This window comes from Nomascus leucogenys, chromosome 6 (assembly GCF_006542625.1).
Source record: "Nomascus leucogenys isolate Asia chromosome 6, Asia_NLE_v1, whole genome shotgun sequence".
NCBI classification, from domain to species: domain Eukaryota; kingdom Metazoa; phylum Chordata; class Mammalia; order Primates; family Hylobatidae; genus Nomascus; species Nomascus leucogenys.
The window spans coordinates 8,384,654-8,400,599 of NC_044386.1; the positions used below are offsets into that span (position 1 = coordinate 8,384,654).

Here is a 15,946-nt window from a genome sequence, read left to right on the forward strand (position 1 = left end):
CTAGAGTGTTGAGAATATCACTTCTCTTCCAAATACTAAATAGCCATATGATGTCCTTTTCATCATTAGTCCTGAACAAGCTACACTTTGAATTCTTTAGATGAAGAATTCATTATTATTTAGAGTGTTATAGTTTGCTTTTCAGCACCAAATCACCAGGAATCAAAAACAAAAAACAAATGAGGTGGGAAAGAGGGAGTGACGGAAGGCTTACCATTGAGCCATTTGGAGTTGTACTGTGCCGTGCGGAGAGGAGGTAAAATGCCCAGGCTTCGGTAAATGGCAGGATCACGTCCTGGAAAATCCATGGCCGTAGCAGCATAGAGCTCCCCGCCAGCTGTGAGGAGCGCTGTGGAATTGTGCTGGGGACTGTAGGGACAGCGGGCCATGCCACTGATCTGATCGTGGATCTCAGTCAGGTTGCTCAACTGTGGGGGAGAATGAGAGGGAAAGCAGTTATCTCTGCACAAGCCCCTCTAGTGATGCTTATGGATCACATCCACCATCATCACAGTGATGCTTATGGATCACATCCACCATCATCACAGTGATGCTTGTGCAACAGCCTCTCTGGGGCTCATGGGGAGAGATGACCAACTTTTATGCTTCAACTGATGGAAACAGCCTACTCTGCTCATGGTAAGAGAGTCCATCAATCAGTCCCTTTCTCATCACTTTAGAGTTACTGAACCTCATACCACTGAATACTCACAAAATAAGAAATAAGATCATTGTATATATGCCTTTGATATATAATGCAGAAGTATTGCATACTTTTCCACCTTAATTTAAAAACCAGTGTCAATATTTACAGAAATAGGATCACAATAAAAAACTATGTATAATTGCCTGGGCGCGGTAGCTCATGCCTATAATCCCGGCACTTTGGGAGGCCGAGGCGGGCAGATCACAAGGTCAGGAGATCGAGACCATCCTGACTAACACAGTGAAACCCCATCTTTACTTAAAAAAAAAGGAAAATACAAAAAATTAGCCAGGTATGGTGGCATGCACCTGTAGTCCCAGCTACTTGGGAGGCTGAGGCAGCAGAATCGCTTGAACCCAGGAGGCGGACATTGCAGTGAGCCAAGATCGCACCACTACACTCTAGCCTGGGAGACACAGCAAGACTCTCTCTCTCAAAAAAAAAAAGAATTATGTGTAATATAAGTGAACCAAAATATAATGAATAGCCCCAAAAAATGTGTTCACAGGTAAGGATGTGTGGATATTCAACACTATGTGGCCCACATTTCCAACACTTTCTTTCTTTTTTTTTCAGTTTTCAGAGAGAGATCTAAGTGTCTTTGAGTCATTTCGTACGAATCCAGCTTCCTAAATGCTGGATTCCCAACCAATCATTGAATGAGAAAAGCTCTTGGGTACTGGTGCTTTGCCCAATTCGGTTCTTGGTTCTCGCCTGAGAGGTATTGGAGCAGAAGGGTCAGGGCCGGTAGGCGCAGGCACGCTGCTTGCTCTGCTATGAGATGCGTACCTGGGTAATTTCCCTCAGCTCTTTATGTCTCAGGTTCTTCTTTCATAAAAGGGGGCCCCAAAGAGTAGTGATCTTGTGGGGAAGATGTTGAGGACTGAACCACGGCACTGGTGAAAGCGCCCAAGGCAGGGTGCGGCACCTAGAGAGCTCCCTGAGCTTCACACCCCTGATCATCCATCTCCTCCCTTTATTTCCAATAACTGAATGCTAACCTGAAATCATGAACAGTAAAAGCAGATGGTCAATTAAGGTCTTGAGGAAAATTGTGCAACCAGGGAATGAACATATTTCTTCACGATATTCCCAGAGGAAGAGTGCATTTATACCCTGAATTAGGAAGATTCCAAATGTGTTCTACTGACCCTGCCATGCTACTGCTATGGTGTGTGCAGCTGAAAATTACTCTGTCAATTATTGCCAGGTTAAAGACAAGAAAGAAAGAGGGTCAGTTATAACTGGACTTTGCCTAGGGTTCAATTTCTTAGTTGGCTTATTTTTTTTTACATACTTCTTATCCAATCTGTAGGCTAATTTTTTCTTCCCTTGGATTGTGATTTTAGACCATTTTAATAATTTTAATAAATATAAATAACAGTAACAGTATCTCTACCATAAAGCAGAATAAGACAAAAAAGAATATGTTTAGGATTAAGGTTTAAAGTCACTGGTGAGAAAAATGCTGGTTGAAATAGTTTAGAAACATATTTAAGTTTAATTATACAAGTTGTAATTATTTTCAGTTATTTATCTAATTGATGGTCTTGATTAGAAATACATCAATAAATCGAATATTTATTCAATTTGACAAAAAGTGCTTTTGAATTAAACAACAACGCCTTGGTGTATAGAAATTCATTTAAAACTAATATTTTAATACAATGTTTTGCCTTTTCTGATATTAAATTCTTTTGAGGCACAAAAGGAAGCCATACCGAGCGGTTGGTGCAGACAGGTGTGAATGCATTGGTCCCACAGGTGAATAACCGGTCACCACCCACCAGAAGCACCCGGATGTAGTTCTGACATTCCTCCTGAGGGAAAATAAATAAACAAATTAAAAAATATATATATATGTATGTATAATGAAAAACATGCTAACAAAGTCTGAGCACAAGAAGAGTGATGAGAATGAATACATTTTATCTAAGAAATATGTAAGCCATTAAAAAATTTCAACCATTAAAAAAACAAACCTTTCAGATATTGACCAAAAAATAACAACAGAGCTATTAAACAATTTGAGTTTTATCAAATAAACTTACTTGCTGTATCTGCACCTTGTTTGATGAAGAATATGAAGATAAATATATGTTCAATTAAATTCTCAAAGCATGCACCTAATTTTGACAGAAATGATTTCATTCTGAATTGTATCTGATAGTGGCACAAATGCTAAACGGCCTTGGACGGGTATTAGGAAACTAAATAAAAGGAACCCATTAGATGCCGCTTGTGAAACAGTGCCTTGGAAAACTTCCTCGGGACTTTGAGAAAATGCTGCAAGTGCTTCTTGATCAGAAGGTCACGTGAGAAACTCTGTACACAAACTGGAACAAATTTTACTTTATGGGCTCAAACTGCATATTTTAAATACATAGCAAGTATCTATATGCATTTTTAATTCATTGATTGAAAAGCGAAAATATGCTTAATGAGGAAAAGGTGTTTGAAACACTTGGGACAAAACCCTAGGCTGAGGGATACTCCAAGAATGGAGAACTTTTTGTGGTTGCAAAGTGTTCTTAGAAAACCCTGGGTATGGTCACAGCAGTGATGAACTTGTGAGCTGGAGAGCTCCTCGTTTTTTCAGCAAGCATTCACTGAGTAGCTCCTCTTTGGTAGCCACTGGGTTAGAAGTCTCAATCCAGGCCCCTGGCAGAAAAATACAGGTTCATGACAATTACCACAGAGCTGTCCATGCGCTGTAACAAGGACACACAGAGGAATAGCATATTACGCAGCTCCAAAGGAATAGGGAAGGGAAGAGGTGCAGAGAGGCTTCCTGAAGGAGTTGACAACTAAGTGTTAAAGTGTAAGATTTAGTGAGGCTTCCTGGAGGGGGTGCTTGTAGGACACCTGTCGGACTTTACTGAGCAAAGGAGGGAAAAGACACTCCACGCAAGAGGAGCAGACTGTGTCAAGGTGTCGTGGCTAGAGAAAGCATGGCGCTCTCATTGTGTACAGAGAGCTCACATAGAAGCCGAGGAGCCTGAAACAGGCCAAGTGTGCCCAGGTAGTGAGTTCACATGTGACTCCGAATGTGAAAGGAACCATTAAATGTTTTGACTGCGTGAAGTATTGATGAGCTCTCATGTTTTATCACTGAAGAACCACTCAGAAACTGATGTGCAGATAAGTCGAAGATAGAAGCCTGGAGTCAGGAAGCCAAGGAGGAAGTCACTTCCATAACTCAGGCTCTTGTCATTTCGTGCCTAGACCAAGGTGGTAGGTGTGAAAGGACAAAGCCAGAATAGTGAGTCAATTGCATGCCATGGTGAATGAATGACGCAAGAGGCATGAAAGGTGCTGCATGATAACATGATGATTTGAATCACATCATGCTGGAAATCAGGGGAATCTGGATGTAATGGTATAGCTCATCTTCTCTTCAACCAAATGGACCCCCACTCTAGATGAAAGTGTTAATTTCCCATAACCCAGTCTACTGCATAGCGGCGAGACAGCGGGAATGCATAGTGCTAATTTCTGTATTTTGTTTACTAGAGACAGGGTTCTGTCATGCTGCCCAGGCTGGTCTCGAACTCCTGGGCTCAAACGATCCTCCCGTCTTGGCCTCTCAAAGTGCTGGGATTACGGTGTGAGCACTGCTCCTGGCTCAGATTAGCTTTCTAAATGTAAAGTGAAATACCAAGGGTGGATTATCCTCCTAACATTATTCCTAACAGTAATAGTAACCACTTATCATTGGAAGCTGAACTGAGGAAGATGGAAAACAACCACAAAGATCTAAGTAGACTTCAGAAGAATTACCAAATGCTTGTAAACAGTAGACAGTGAATCTGGTAACTGAGAAAGGTAGACTAGAGGTGGGAGGCTTGTCTTGTTTTGTTCTCTTTTGTTTTTATTCCTGGGGAAAGGTCAGGAGAGTTCTAAAGGGAAAGAACAAAACAAAAGACTTCAAAGAACCACACAGTTCCTCCTTCCCAGGCTGAAGAAAACACAGGAGGGCCAGGGAAGAAACCAGAGGGGTACGGGAGGCTGTAAAGGCAGGCAGAGTGAGGATGAAAGAAGGAAGCCGATGCCTGTCAGAGGAGACCCACAAAGACATCTTCCAGAACACAGGGCAGAGCAAGCTGATGGACTTAATGGAAGACACAGACAAGTTAATGACACCATCATAAGGACTGGGCTGGAAAATTACAAACAGTATATAAGGGAGGGGTTTTGTTTGTTTTTTGCTGCTGCTTTTAGAACTCTTTGAAAAGCAAGGCAAGATGTAAAAAAAAACTTTTTCCTTTAAAAAAAAAACAAAAAAGCAAGAGCTTGCCCCAAGGTAAACCACAAACAACATGGGCAAGGGTAATTCGTTCCAGGAGAATCATCTGGATTGAAAAGATGTGATTTCACAGCAGAGTTCTGCAGCCCTGGTGAAGAGAAAGCAAGGGCCTCCAGTCAATTACGGAAAGGAGAATAACCAAGATATCAAATATGGTGTTTACCTTAATTTCCCAAAGGAAGAACAAAGTGCAAATAAGACTGTAGGTTGTTTTCTTTTGTTTTTGTTTTTGATTTTTGAGACAAGAGCTCACTCTGTTGCCCAGGCTGGAGTGCAGTGGCACAATCAGGGTTCACTGCAGCCTCAACCGCCTGGGCTCAAGTGATCCCTCACCTCAGTCTCCCAAGGAGCTCAGATTACATGTGTATGCCACCACCCCTGGCTATTTTTTTTTTTTTTTTTGTAGAGAAAAGGACTCATTATATTCCCTAGGCTGGTCTCAAATTCCTGGGTTGAAGGGATCCTCCTGCCTTGTCCTCCCAAAATGCTGGGATTGCAGGCATGAGCCACAGTGCCCGGCAACTGTAGGTTGTTAACATTCCTGAAGACCACTTGCAAGGTTGATGAAGAACCAGAATGTTGGTCGGGATGTGTGATAACCATGGTAACCATGGTGCAGAAGTGTGCCAGGGAGGGGCAGGGCAAACCCAACTGGTAGTGTAAGAAAATCAGAGAAAAAGTAAATGAGGAAAGGGACAGAATTATTTCAATTAGGGCAGAGAATGAAAGAGCATGTTCTGATCATCAAGACCACGTGAGAATATATGAAGACACTGGCTCTACTATTGGTGATGAACCACATCCTCATGTGTCACTGGTGTGCTTTGCAGAACTGAGTGAGAGTGTGGAAAAAAAGGACGAAGATGTCAGGGATCCGGATGATCAGGCAAGGAGGTCTGTGCAGAATCTTTATACAATGATGGAGGGTGGCCCCAGCCCTACGAAACCCAGAGAAGCCTGTGGCAATTAGGAGCTAATGAAGGAAGGTAATAGTGTAGTTGGCCCCAGCCTTAACTAGAGGTCTGAGTTATCACCAATAATGGTAGGTGTGCTCATTCACTGAGTCCTACAGGAGCAACGAGTGGGGGTGGGTGGTATTTGAGTTTCTTCTTAACTGTCAAGAGCAGAACTCAGTCACCCAACTGGCTAAAGGCATCTCACATACTTCCCGTTCTTACTCCCTTAAATGCATCCTCATGTTTAATTCACAGACTGTGAATTCCAGATGTGAATTCCAAACAAATTCATTTAAAATAATAAATGTTTTGAAAAGAGAGATTGGGATAAGTTCAACTGAAACAGAATGTGAAAACACAGGAAAAAAAAAGAGAGTAGAAGTATTTAGCTTTTGAGCAGAAGATAAATTTGGGAATTGGACAGTCAATACTGTTAGTAAAAGGAAATGACTGGCAGGGCACGGTGGCTCCATGCCTGTAATCCCAGCACTTTGAGAGGCCAAGGTGGGCAGATCACCTGAGGTCAGGAGTTCAAGACCAGACTGGCCAACATGAAACCCCATCCCTACTAAAAATACAAAAATTAGCCAGGCGTGGCAATGCATGCCTGTAATCCCAGCTACTACTCGAGAGACTGAAGAGGGAGAATTGCTTGAACTCAGGAGGCAGAGCTTGTAGTGAGCCAAGATCGCACCACTGCACTCCAGCCTGAGTGACAGAGCCAGACTCTGTCTCAAAAAAAAAAAAAAAAAAAGGAAATGGTTAACAGTTCCAGGCTGTGTAATAATTAGTCTCCTCTTGATGGTGTTTTGAAAAGTCAAATTCTCTTGTAGATCTACTGGCAATGCACTTTGCCAATCTCTGTTACAAACGTGGCCTTTCCATGGGTTACCTGAACTTGCTTGAAGTACTGCTTGGAGTCACCTATTTTAAAGTAGAGTCATAATGTAGAAGTCCCTTTAGGAGATTCTTTTAAAGGTTTCTCTTATAAATCAGCATACTTAAATGTCTATGATTTTCCTTTTCTCATCTAAGAATTTTTTCTTCTAGCCCATTTCTGTACCTTGAAAATGGGTGAAGGGGATTTAATGAATTCTGATTTTCCAAGAAGTCACAGGGCACATCTCCAAGGCCTCTAGCAGCTTGCTGCCACGTGGCTTCTAAGGTTGATAATGAGAGTCATCTATCTACATTTTGATCACAGCACTTGAACATTAAAACGACCCATGTGGGCCTGTGATCCACAGACATATCAACCTGTCCTTGACTTCAAGGCAATTGATAGCCGAGGAGCATGGTTGCTGACTCATAGAAAGGGCTTTTAGATGGGGACTGGCCAATACCCACTTGGTCTCAAGGACACAAGGCCCCAGCCCAGCAGAGAAAACACGTTTTAGGGCTGTTTTCTTAATAAATTAATTGGTTTTGTCATATAGCATTTCATGATTTTTTTTTTAACAGGTATGTTCTGTGGATCTCTCAGGTGTCTCTTCAGCAACACCCAGCCTGTCGCCCAACCCACTAATTTTAGGGAGGAAAGATAAAGGTTAGAAGGCTGACAGCCTTTATGTTAATCATAGTGCTCAGTGCTCCCAGTGAAAGCAATATGTCCTCTTCATAATGTGTTATCTTTGTCAGCATCAAAGTGCTGAAGAAGAGCAATTTATAGGAATTGCATGAGCCTTTCAAAGTTGAACCCACATCAATCTAAGTCATGATTACCTGGTGACTCTTGCAAAACCATACCTAACCCAATCAGATGTATGTGTATATGTGTGTGTGTATAAAGGGTGTATCTACATAATTGTATACATGTATTACTTGTGAATATATGCACATGCATATCACAGATGCAATATGTAGAGATAAACACACATATATACACATATTACATGCTATGTAATGTACAGTGTATTGATATATAAAATATACTATACTGTATATATGTACATACTCTATTTTCAACTGAGCTGACTTCATGGGAAACCTTTTTGGGTACCTCAATTAAAAAAATAAAATTAGGTGTGCATAATCTAATTTTAACCTAATGTTAGTATTTAACCTAAAGTATCGTCAATTTTTAAAGCAATTACATAAAATAAAAGCAGGGCTACGACGTGTCCCATGTATTGATTAACTCACAGCTTTCAAAATATTGGCACTTAGGTACAAAATGTCAAGATCCAGCCCTACACCAGCAGGCACTTAGGTAGTATGGTGTCATGAGTTTCTTCTCCTGTTCACTAGGAGTTTACCTCTTTACCAGCATAATTTGACAACTTGGTAAATAGGACCACAGGATATGGCAGGGAGAACAATATACGTAGCTCTGGATTCTAATCAAAACTCTCCCACTAACTAGCAAAATAATTCTAGGAACTTGGTGTCAAAAATTCTGAAATGAGATCATGAACAAAAACTTTTGAAAATCACAAAGTGTAATAGAAGCATACAGCAGCTCTTTCATTCTCATAATAATCAGCTGTGTTTCCTTTGTAAAGTTCCTAAATGTCAGAGTGGGAGGAACATCAGTTCAGACATTATAGCCCAACACACACAAGGAACTCTTGTTAGGTCGTGAGAGAATTGACTATTTGTGTTTAAAATAATATTTGTGTAAAAGATACTTAAGTAGTTATAGAATTCAGTTTCTATAATGCTATGTCCAGAAGAACTAAATACAACAGGTTTTATTATAAGTTTTTGAATCCATAAAAACAGATTCCCCACCCCTTTTTTTTTTTTCCCATGGAATATTTAAGCCATTGCAGGCAAGGCACTCCCTCTTTCCCAAGTGAGCCAAACATTTTCTAAATAAAATAGAACTCAAACTTTACAAGGGCTTGGCAGCTTCAGTACCTACCTTCTTTTCAAATCTGGCCCAAATGAAAAATCTGGATAACTTCTCTTGACCCTAATTCCCTAAATTGTACTTTTAATGGATTACATGTGAAATCATGTCTGTGTCTGGACACAGATATCCCAGGGAAACAAGGGGAAATCTGTCATCTCTACTCTCCTCCGCTCTGCAGCAAGCTGAGGAATGCTCCCATTAGAGCAGCGAGTGGGCACAGGCAGTGTCCTCCCTGCAGACCTAGCCACCTCCTTCCATGCATGCATTCCAGCCCAGCTCTGCAGCTAAATGCACTATGTGCAGAAGCATAGACCACTTTTCTCAGAGTAGGGAAAAAAAAAAAAACTTCAGTTTAAATTGCTGGCATTTTTCTCATTTTTGAGATGTCACATTTTGCATTATTCTTTTTATTTCAGGGAGAAGGGAAACTTTGTAATTCTGTTCTCATAAGAACTTCAGCACAAGCAAAACTACAAAACAGCTGAATTCGCCTTCTAAGCTCGTGACCACTAAGAAAAGTCTTAATTCCATTCACCCAAAGAGACGTTACCTATCAGTCAAATGGACTGTGAGAATGTTCTCTGAATTGGCTCATAGGAACTGTCAAAATGGGGAAATGTGGGTTGTCTGAATTCTGAATTCAGGGGGCAGTCCTTCGGAGGCTGCATTTGGTCCAGTTGCCCCTGTTCATAGGGGCTGCCTTGTTTCTTTCCCTTCTCTGTCCCAGGAGCTGGGCTTGGTCAGCCAGCTTGGTCACATCATGGTCATTGTTCAGTTACTATGTTAAGAAAGCAAGAGAGATGCCAAATAAGAAAAAGGAACTTATAAAGGTGGATGAAGAGCCCTCTCTTCTCACCACCCATGAACCAGCCCAGGGCTGTCTAGACCGACATGTTTGTAAAGCTACTGCATCATTTTTGTACACAGGAACTTCCAGTGCACACAGTTCTGCTACATAAACCGAGCTGTACTTCAAAGCAACAGAAGTTATTTAAACGCTCTGTGAATTTATCAATATACTTAATGCAACCTAAAAGAACGTGTGATTTATCTTTCTCAGAGTACATGGTGCTTGACACTCATCTTCATCTGTCTTACTATATTAGTGTTAAAAAATCCATTCACAAATGCAGTTTGAGTCAATTAATAATTACTAAGATTTCCCATTATTTTTAATCCATTAAAACCCAAAGCACGTGAAACATAAAGGTTTGATTTTATTTAAAAATATTTGTTTCCCTCATTTGCTTTCTGTGTATCCAGAAAATTCAATTAAGTATAGTAACGATTGGTCTCCTCTGTGAATCGAGGGTATATTACCTATCGGTCACAAAAGATGGCCTTTTCCTAATAGTTCTCTGGGTTCAATTTACTTAAGTTCTAAGCACCAAACAACCAATGATCATGGCTTAGGGCAAAACGTGGGCTAGTTCTTCTTCAGCAGAAGCAATTTTTCACCCCAAGTAGAAATAATCTATTAGCAAAAGGCAACCACACAGATTCTTTGTAAATTATGGACTTCCAGACTATGAGGCGGACAATCCCCTGGCTACATGATGGAATCTGATGCTTTGCTTTAGTAGGACAAGGAGTACAAGGAGACTGAAGCTCATAGAGGGGAAGGGAGTTAACTGTTAATTTTTAAACGTCTTTGTAACAAATATATACATGTAATCAAGATGAAATATGAGAGGACTCTAGCGAGCATAAAAATCAAAATAAACAATGCAAAAGTAACAAATAAATTTACCATTTTGGAAATTAAAGCAGGGATTCCCAACCAGGTCAATGGCTGGCAATGTGTTTCCTGCCATGTACGGAATAGCTGCCATGTCAAAGAACAATCCGGCTCCAAATATCAATAATGACGAGGATGAGAAACCCTAAATTAAAGTTCACTGCCCTGGTATGGGCTTCTCATGTTCATTCACTCATTCAGTGGAACATCTTTAAACGCTCACTGTGGGCTGGGTGTGTTAAGATCGGATGAGGAAACAGCACTGGGACCTGGGAGAGGGAAGGAGGGTGGGGTCCCTCAGGTCTGGGCTATCAGCTAAACATTTTCAGAACAGACACTGTGACAAGTGTGCATCAACAATGCCTGCTGCTAGGTTGGTCAAATCTGAATAGTGCTTATTGATGTGCCCATAAGATCTGGAAAGAAAGAAAAAGAAGAGATGAAAGAGTTAAAGTACCAGAAGAAAGATAAAGACAAGAAGAAAGAGTTGAGAAAAAGCAAGAGGGAGACCTAGGTCACTGTATTAGTCTGTTCTCACACTGCTAATACCTGAGACTGGGTAATTTTAAAGGAAAGAGGTTTAATGGACTTATAGTTTCACATGACTGGGGAGTCCTCACAATCATAGCAGAAAATGAAGGGGAAGCAAGACACATCTTACACGGCAGCTGGCAAAACAGCTTGTGCAGGGGAACTCCCCTTTAAAAACCATCAGATCTTGGGAGACTTATTCAGTATCATGAGAACAGCACAGGGAAGCCCCACCCCCATAATTCAATTACCTTCCCCCAGGTCCCTTCTAGGACACATGGGAATTATGGGGGCTACAATTCAAGATGGAGTTTGGTGGGGACACAGCCAAACCATATCAGGCATCACACAGAGCACCCCCTGGGAGGCACTGATATCCCCAGGCAAGGCCCACTGCAGGCCTTCAGAGCATGGAAGGGTGGTGCTTGCATCAGTGAATCTTACTAGTTGAAATAAAGAAAGCCATCTTTCCATGCCTCACTTCATGTAAGTCTGACTCTCCAGGTCCCATCTCATTCCTTGGCACAGGTGGTCTTATTTAAAGGACTGTGCTCTGACCAGTGAAGTGGGGCCAAGGGCCGAGCCACACAACCCCCACACTGAGACTCAAACACCACAGGGAGGAAAAAGGAAACTATTTAGAAATCACCTCTTCAAAAGTTCTATACATCATTTCTACAAACTCAACAAGAAGGTTATAGGGGTTCCCGATGTGTGGGCTTTATATTATTTATTTATTTTGGGGAGCATTTGAAGATATCAGATGCGAATTCTTTGACAATTGGAGTACCTTTAAATCTCCTCACATCTCTGATGATTTATCTCAGAGGGCTTTTCTGAGGTTAAATATCTTCCAGAAAATACCCGTCATCAATTCCTGCTTTAATTCCCCCTTGTCTCCTAGTGTTTCCCTAGCTAAGACTGCATTTTCCTCCTTCTCTTCTTCCTACTCCATTATTTAGGGTTGGGAAACCCCATAACTAAGCTGGCTGACACCTGCCTCAGTGTCTGACTTCCACAGCTATTCAGTTAAAAGGCAGGGAAGTGGACAATGAAATTGGGTAAAATAAGGTACATAACACTCTTTTATAAATACAGAAAGGGGAGGATCTTTTGCCAGTGCTCTCTGCTTTAGGTATATTTTTTTCCCCAGGCTCTTGGTTCTGGGACCAACTTTGCATAGCAAGCCCTCTTTTCTGCTCTGTATATAACTGCTGTCTTCTGTAACCCAAAGCATAATTCACCACTGGAAAAGTCTGTGCTCCAATATAATGTAAGAAGATCACTAATAGAATAAGACACAGTGAGCCCGTGCACAAGCTGCAGAAGAATTTCCTCAAGTTGATCATGAATAATTTTCTCAAAGACACATAGTCTTCCTGGAAAGGCAAAGAATCATGCATCTTTTTGAGCCAGACAAACATTTGAAAGAAGCCTGCAACATGTACAATTGCCCAAGAAACACATTTCCAACCTGAGCTATAAACTGTGCATTCTATAGGAATATGAGATGTAGATTTTAGTATTAAAAGAGAGTTTATTATAAAGAATATGTTAAGATAAATTATAAATAATCTATCACAGAAAATATTTTATGCAATAATTTTATTTTTCATATCATTACTTTCTAGATTTAGCTGTAAAGTATGAAAGGAGGAATTTAAAATATTTTAAAAATTCAGGCCCATATTTTTTCCAGTGCTATCAATTAATTTCTTATCTTAGTCTAATGACAGAAAGGGCAAATTAGCTCTGATCTTCTTATGTTCTCAATCCTTTTTGGAAATGATTGATTGCTGGGGTTAATTTTAATTTAGTATTAAAAACTTGAGAATATATTGTATACATATTTTGAATCTTGCTTTTTTCACTTTACATGGCATCATAATCAGAAATACTCTTCATATCAACGTGCTTTATACAGTTTAGAGTTCTTCAAAACAGGGTGATGGCTGCTCATAATTGCATTCTTCTTACCTTTGATTTGCCTTTGCTGTAACAGGCCTTCTTGGTAGCTTCATCACACTCCCATTCCACAGCCTGTAGAAAATACCAAAACAATAGCAGTCATGGTTTTGACTAAATAAAAGGGAAAATATAAACAAGGCAACAAGGCACTGGTAACCAGATTAGGAAATATGGCTGCACCCTGGCACCAACATTTTCACACTCTTAGGATTTATACCAAATACATGAAATTTAGTCATGGGCTTAGATTTAGCTCTACTATTGAGGCATAAGGACCTTCCCCGTTACTATTTGCTTTTAGGTAGTAATGATGTGCTGTTTAGATCTAGTCGCTGTTAGAAAAGAACAATGAGTTGGTGACTATAGCACTGATGGTAGAAATGATCACTTCCGTGAAACTATAGAATAGACCCAGATGAAGCTTAAAGGAGAGGCCTTGAGCAAGATAATTTAAATATTCATTTTAACATTTATATTTTATTCAAATAATATGTCATTCATCAATATTCATAGATAATGAAGAAAGATTTTGCATATCCTTACTACCAAGATACACACCTGTAAATGATAATCAATCAATAGATAGCTCATGCAAAGAACATAGCTAGGATTTTTCCCCAAGAGCAGTCATTTTCATACTGTTATTAGCTCTGACTAAATATTTAGAGCCACAGCTTTTAAATATTTTTTCTGAGAATTTCCGAATCTCACTTATGCTGATGAATTTGCTATGTGTGCTTTCACATCTGATGCTAACTCACAAATGAAATGTGTGATTAGTGAAGAAAACAGACAGGGCTTGTTTTACAGAAAGGATGCCTGCAAACATCCATGGCCTAGCTCTTGTGAATAGTTTTCTGCTCAAACTGAGGCATCTGTGTTTTTTTTCTCTTTTCTTTCATTGTATAGAGTGTGAACTTTTATAGGGTAAAAATATTTTCTTCATTCTCCACCTGTTATTACAATTATTATTTCCTATTTTACTATTAAAATTGGATTTCTGAAGGATCTGGGATGTGCGGTAATTCAATCATTAACAGAAAGACATTTTGAGATAGAGAATTTTTTCTGTTAATTTGGACTAATGTCAAATAATAAACTAAACCAAAAGCAACCTAGTGTCAAATCATATGAAGGAAAATAATGGCTTCACCCTTATTTTTTAGTAAGAAATGTTTTCTTTCTAATTATCCAAACTTGGGAGAATAACAAAGTCAGGCTAACACCATTCTCTAATATCTTCTGCCTTCCAAAGAATGTTACATAACAGAGATTAAATCATAAAACACTGCATCTTGTATAATTTATGTTACTTGGCAAATATGAGTCCATAAGAAAAGTATTCTAGAGAGAACCACTTCAGTGTCTTTGAAACCAAAACAATGCTATAACTGTTTTCCCTTGTGCAGACTTGAAGATTTTTGTCAGTGTCAACATTTGATAAGAGAATTTGTTAATTCCTTCTGTGTTGTTTCCTTGTTCATAATGTTTGATGGCAACAATAAAGTCACAGCTAATCAGCATCTGATGCAAACACATGTCTTGAATTCCATACCAGGATGACAAATATTTTCATGAAAAGCAATGACATCTCCAGAGAAAACAGCCTCCCATACAGTTGCATAACTACATCCTATGAAGTACAGATAAAATAAATGAAAATAAATTCATTGTTGTTCATCTGATTTGACCTTTAGTATATTCCTTTCTTAGATCTCTTTACAAAATATCACTCTGTTTTTTGTAGTTAAGTAGATATCCACATCTTGGCCTTTACTTAAAACAATATTGGGGATTGATTAAAACAGTATTGAGAATTGAAAGGATATGATATATTCTTTCAGCGGAGTAAACCTCATTATAACTTTGACTGTATATTGCCAGAGGATTTAGTATTACATATCACCAAGAGGAACTGGTGTTATACAATTACTAGGAAAACTATACAGTGAAATACTTTAGATAAAGAGTCATTCTTCACAGTGGCTTTCATTGGTCTAGTGATTTTGTTAAAAGTTAAATAATAATGTTCTCTTCTATAAACATGAAAGCTATAAAGAGAAGGATTAGTCCCAGGGCTAAGGGAGAAGAATATTTACCAAATGCCATCAACATTGTTCAGATCCTGCCATTGAAATGGCAAACAAACCGCTTCACAAGTCTACCTAATGCCCAAATAGCCTTTGCATTTCCAAGGTAAATATTGGCCAAAGATTGAAAGGGAAAATAAGAGAAGAATGTGAGAGTTTTAAAAAATATTTCATTATTTTTATCCAGCATACCAAAAAATAACAACTGCTCTTACAAGTTTATTAGACCAACAATAAATAGGACAAATCTTACAGATTTTCTGAAGATAGTGATTAGAATGAAAAAAATTAATTTCCTAAGGCGTTTTATTACAGCCTCACTACCTTGCCTATAATATTCAAATCCAGAATTAATTAAAGACCATGATTGTATAGGTTTTCTGTTCACTTTCTACCTGAATAGAGAACAGGATAAAGGGAAATTTTATATTAAGAATGGAACTTTACTTATTCCAGAAGACAGCAGGAATATATAGATATTATTGGATAGCACAGAATTTGAAAAAGAATAGAATGGAGAAAAGTGGCTTTTCCAGATTATACTAGAATGGGATGTTCCAGATGCATCCCATAGTGTCTTCCTATTCACTAGGTCAGCTATACTTTGCCCATTTCATCACTTAACAGATATGAAATTAAAAAAAAAAATTCCATCGGAGACAAATAAGAGTATCAACGGACCTCTTCTCTATGCGATCTTATTTCTCACAGTGACCCATTTTTCTGTTTGAAATTAGGCTATTTTTTAACCTGGTCACAACTTCCTTATTCTTCTAGATCCATTCTAATGAACTAAA

At 39.3% G+C, this 15,946-nt stretch overlaps 1 protein-coding gene across 1 annotated transcript in view; it reads right to left on the bottom strand.

Moving 5' to 3' along the window:
* SEMA5A (semaphorin 5A) overlaps nt 1-15,946 on the bottom strand; it is a 502,481-nt gene that overhangs the window by 185,279 nt on the left and 301,256 nt on the right. The window contains exons 6-8 of the mRNA XM_003263156.3: nt 13,069-13,131; nt 2,428-2,526; nt 215-428 (exon numbers count right to left, since the gene is read on the bottom strand). Of these exons, the coding sequence (XP_003263204.1) occupies nt 215-428; nt 2,428-2,526; nt 13,069-13,131 (376 nt within the window). The remainder of the gene's footprint in view (nt 1-214; nt 429-2,427; nt 2,527-13,068; nt 13,132-15,946) is intronic.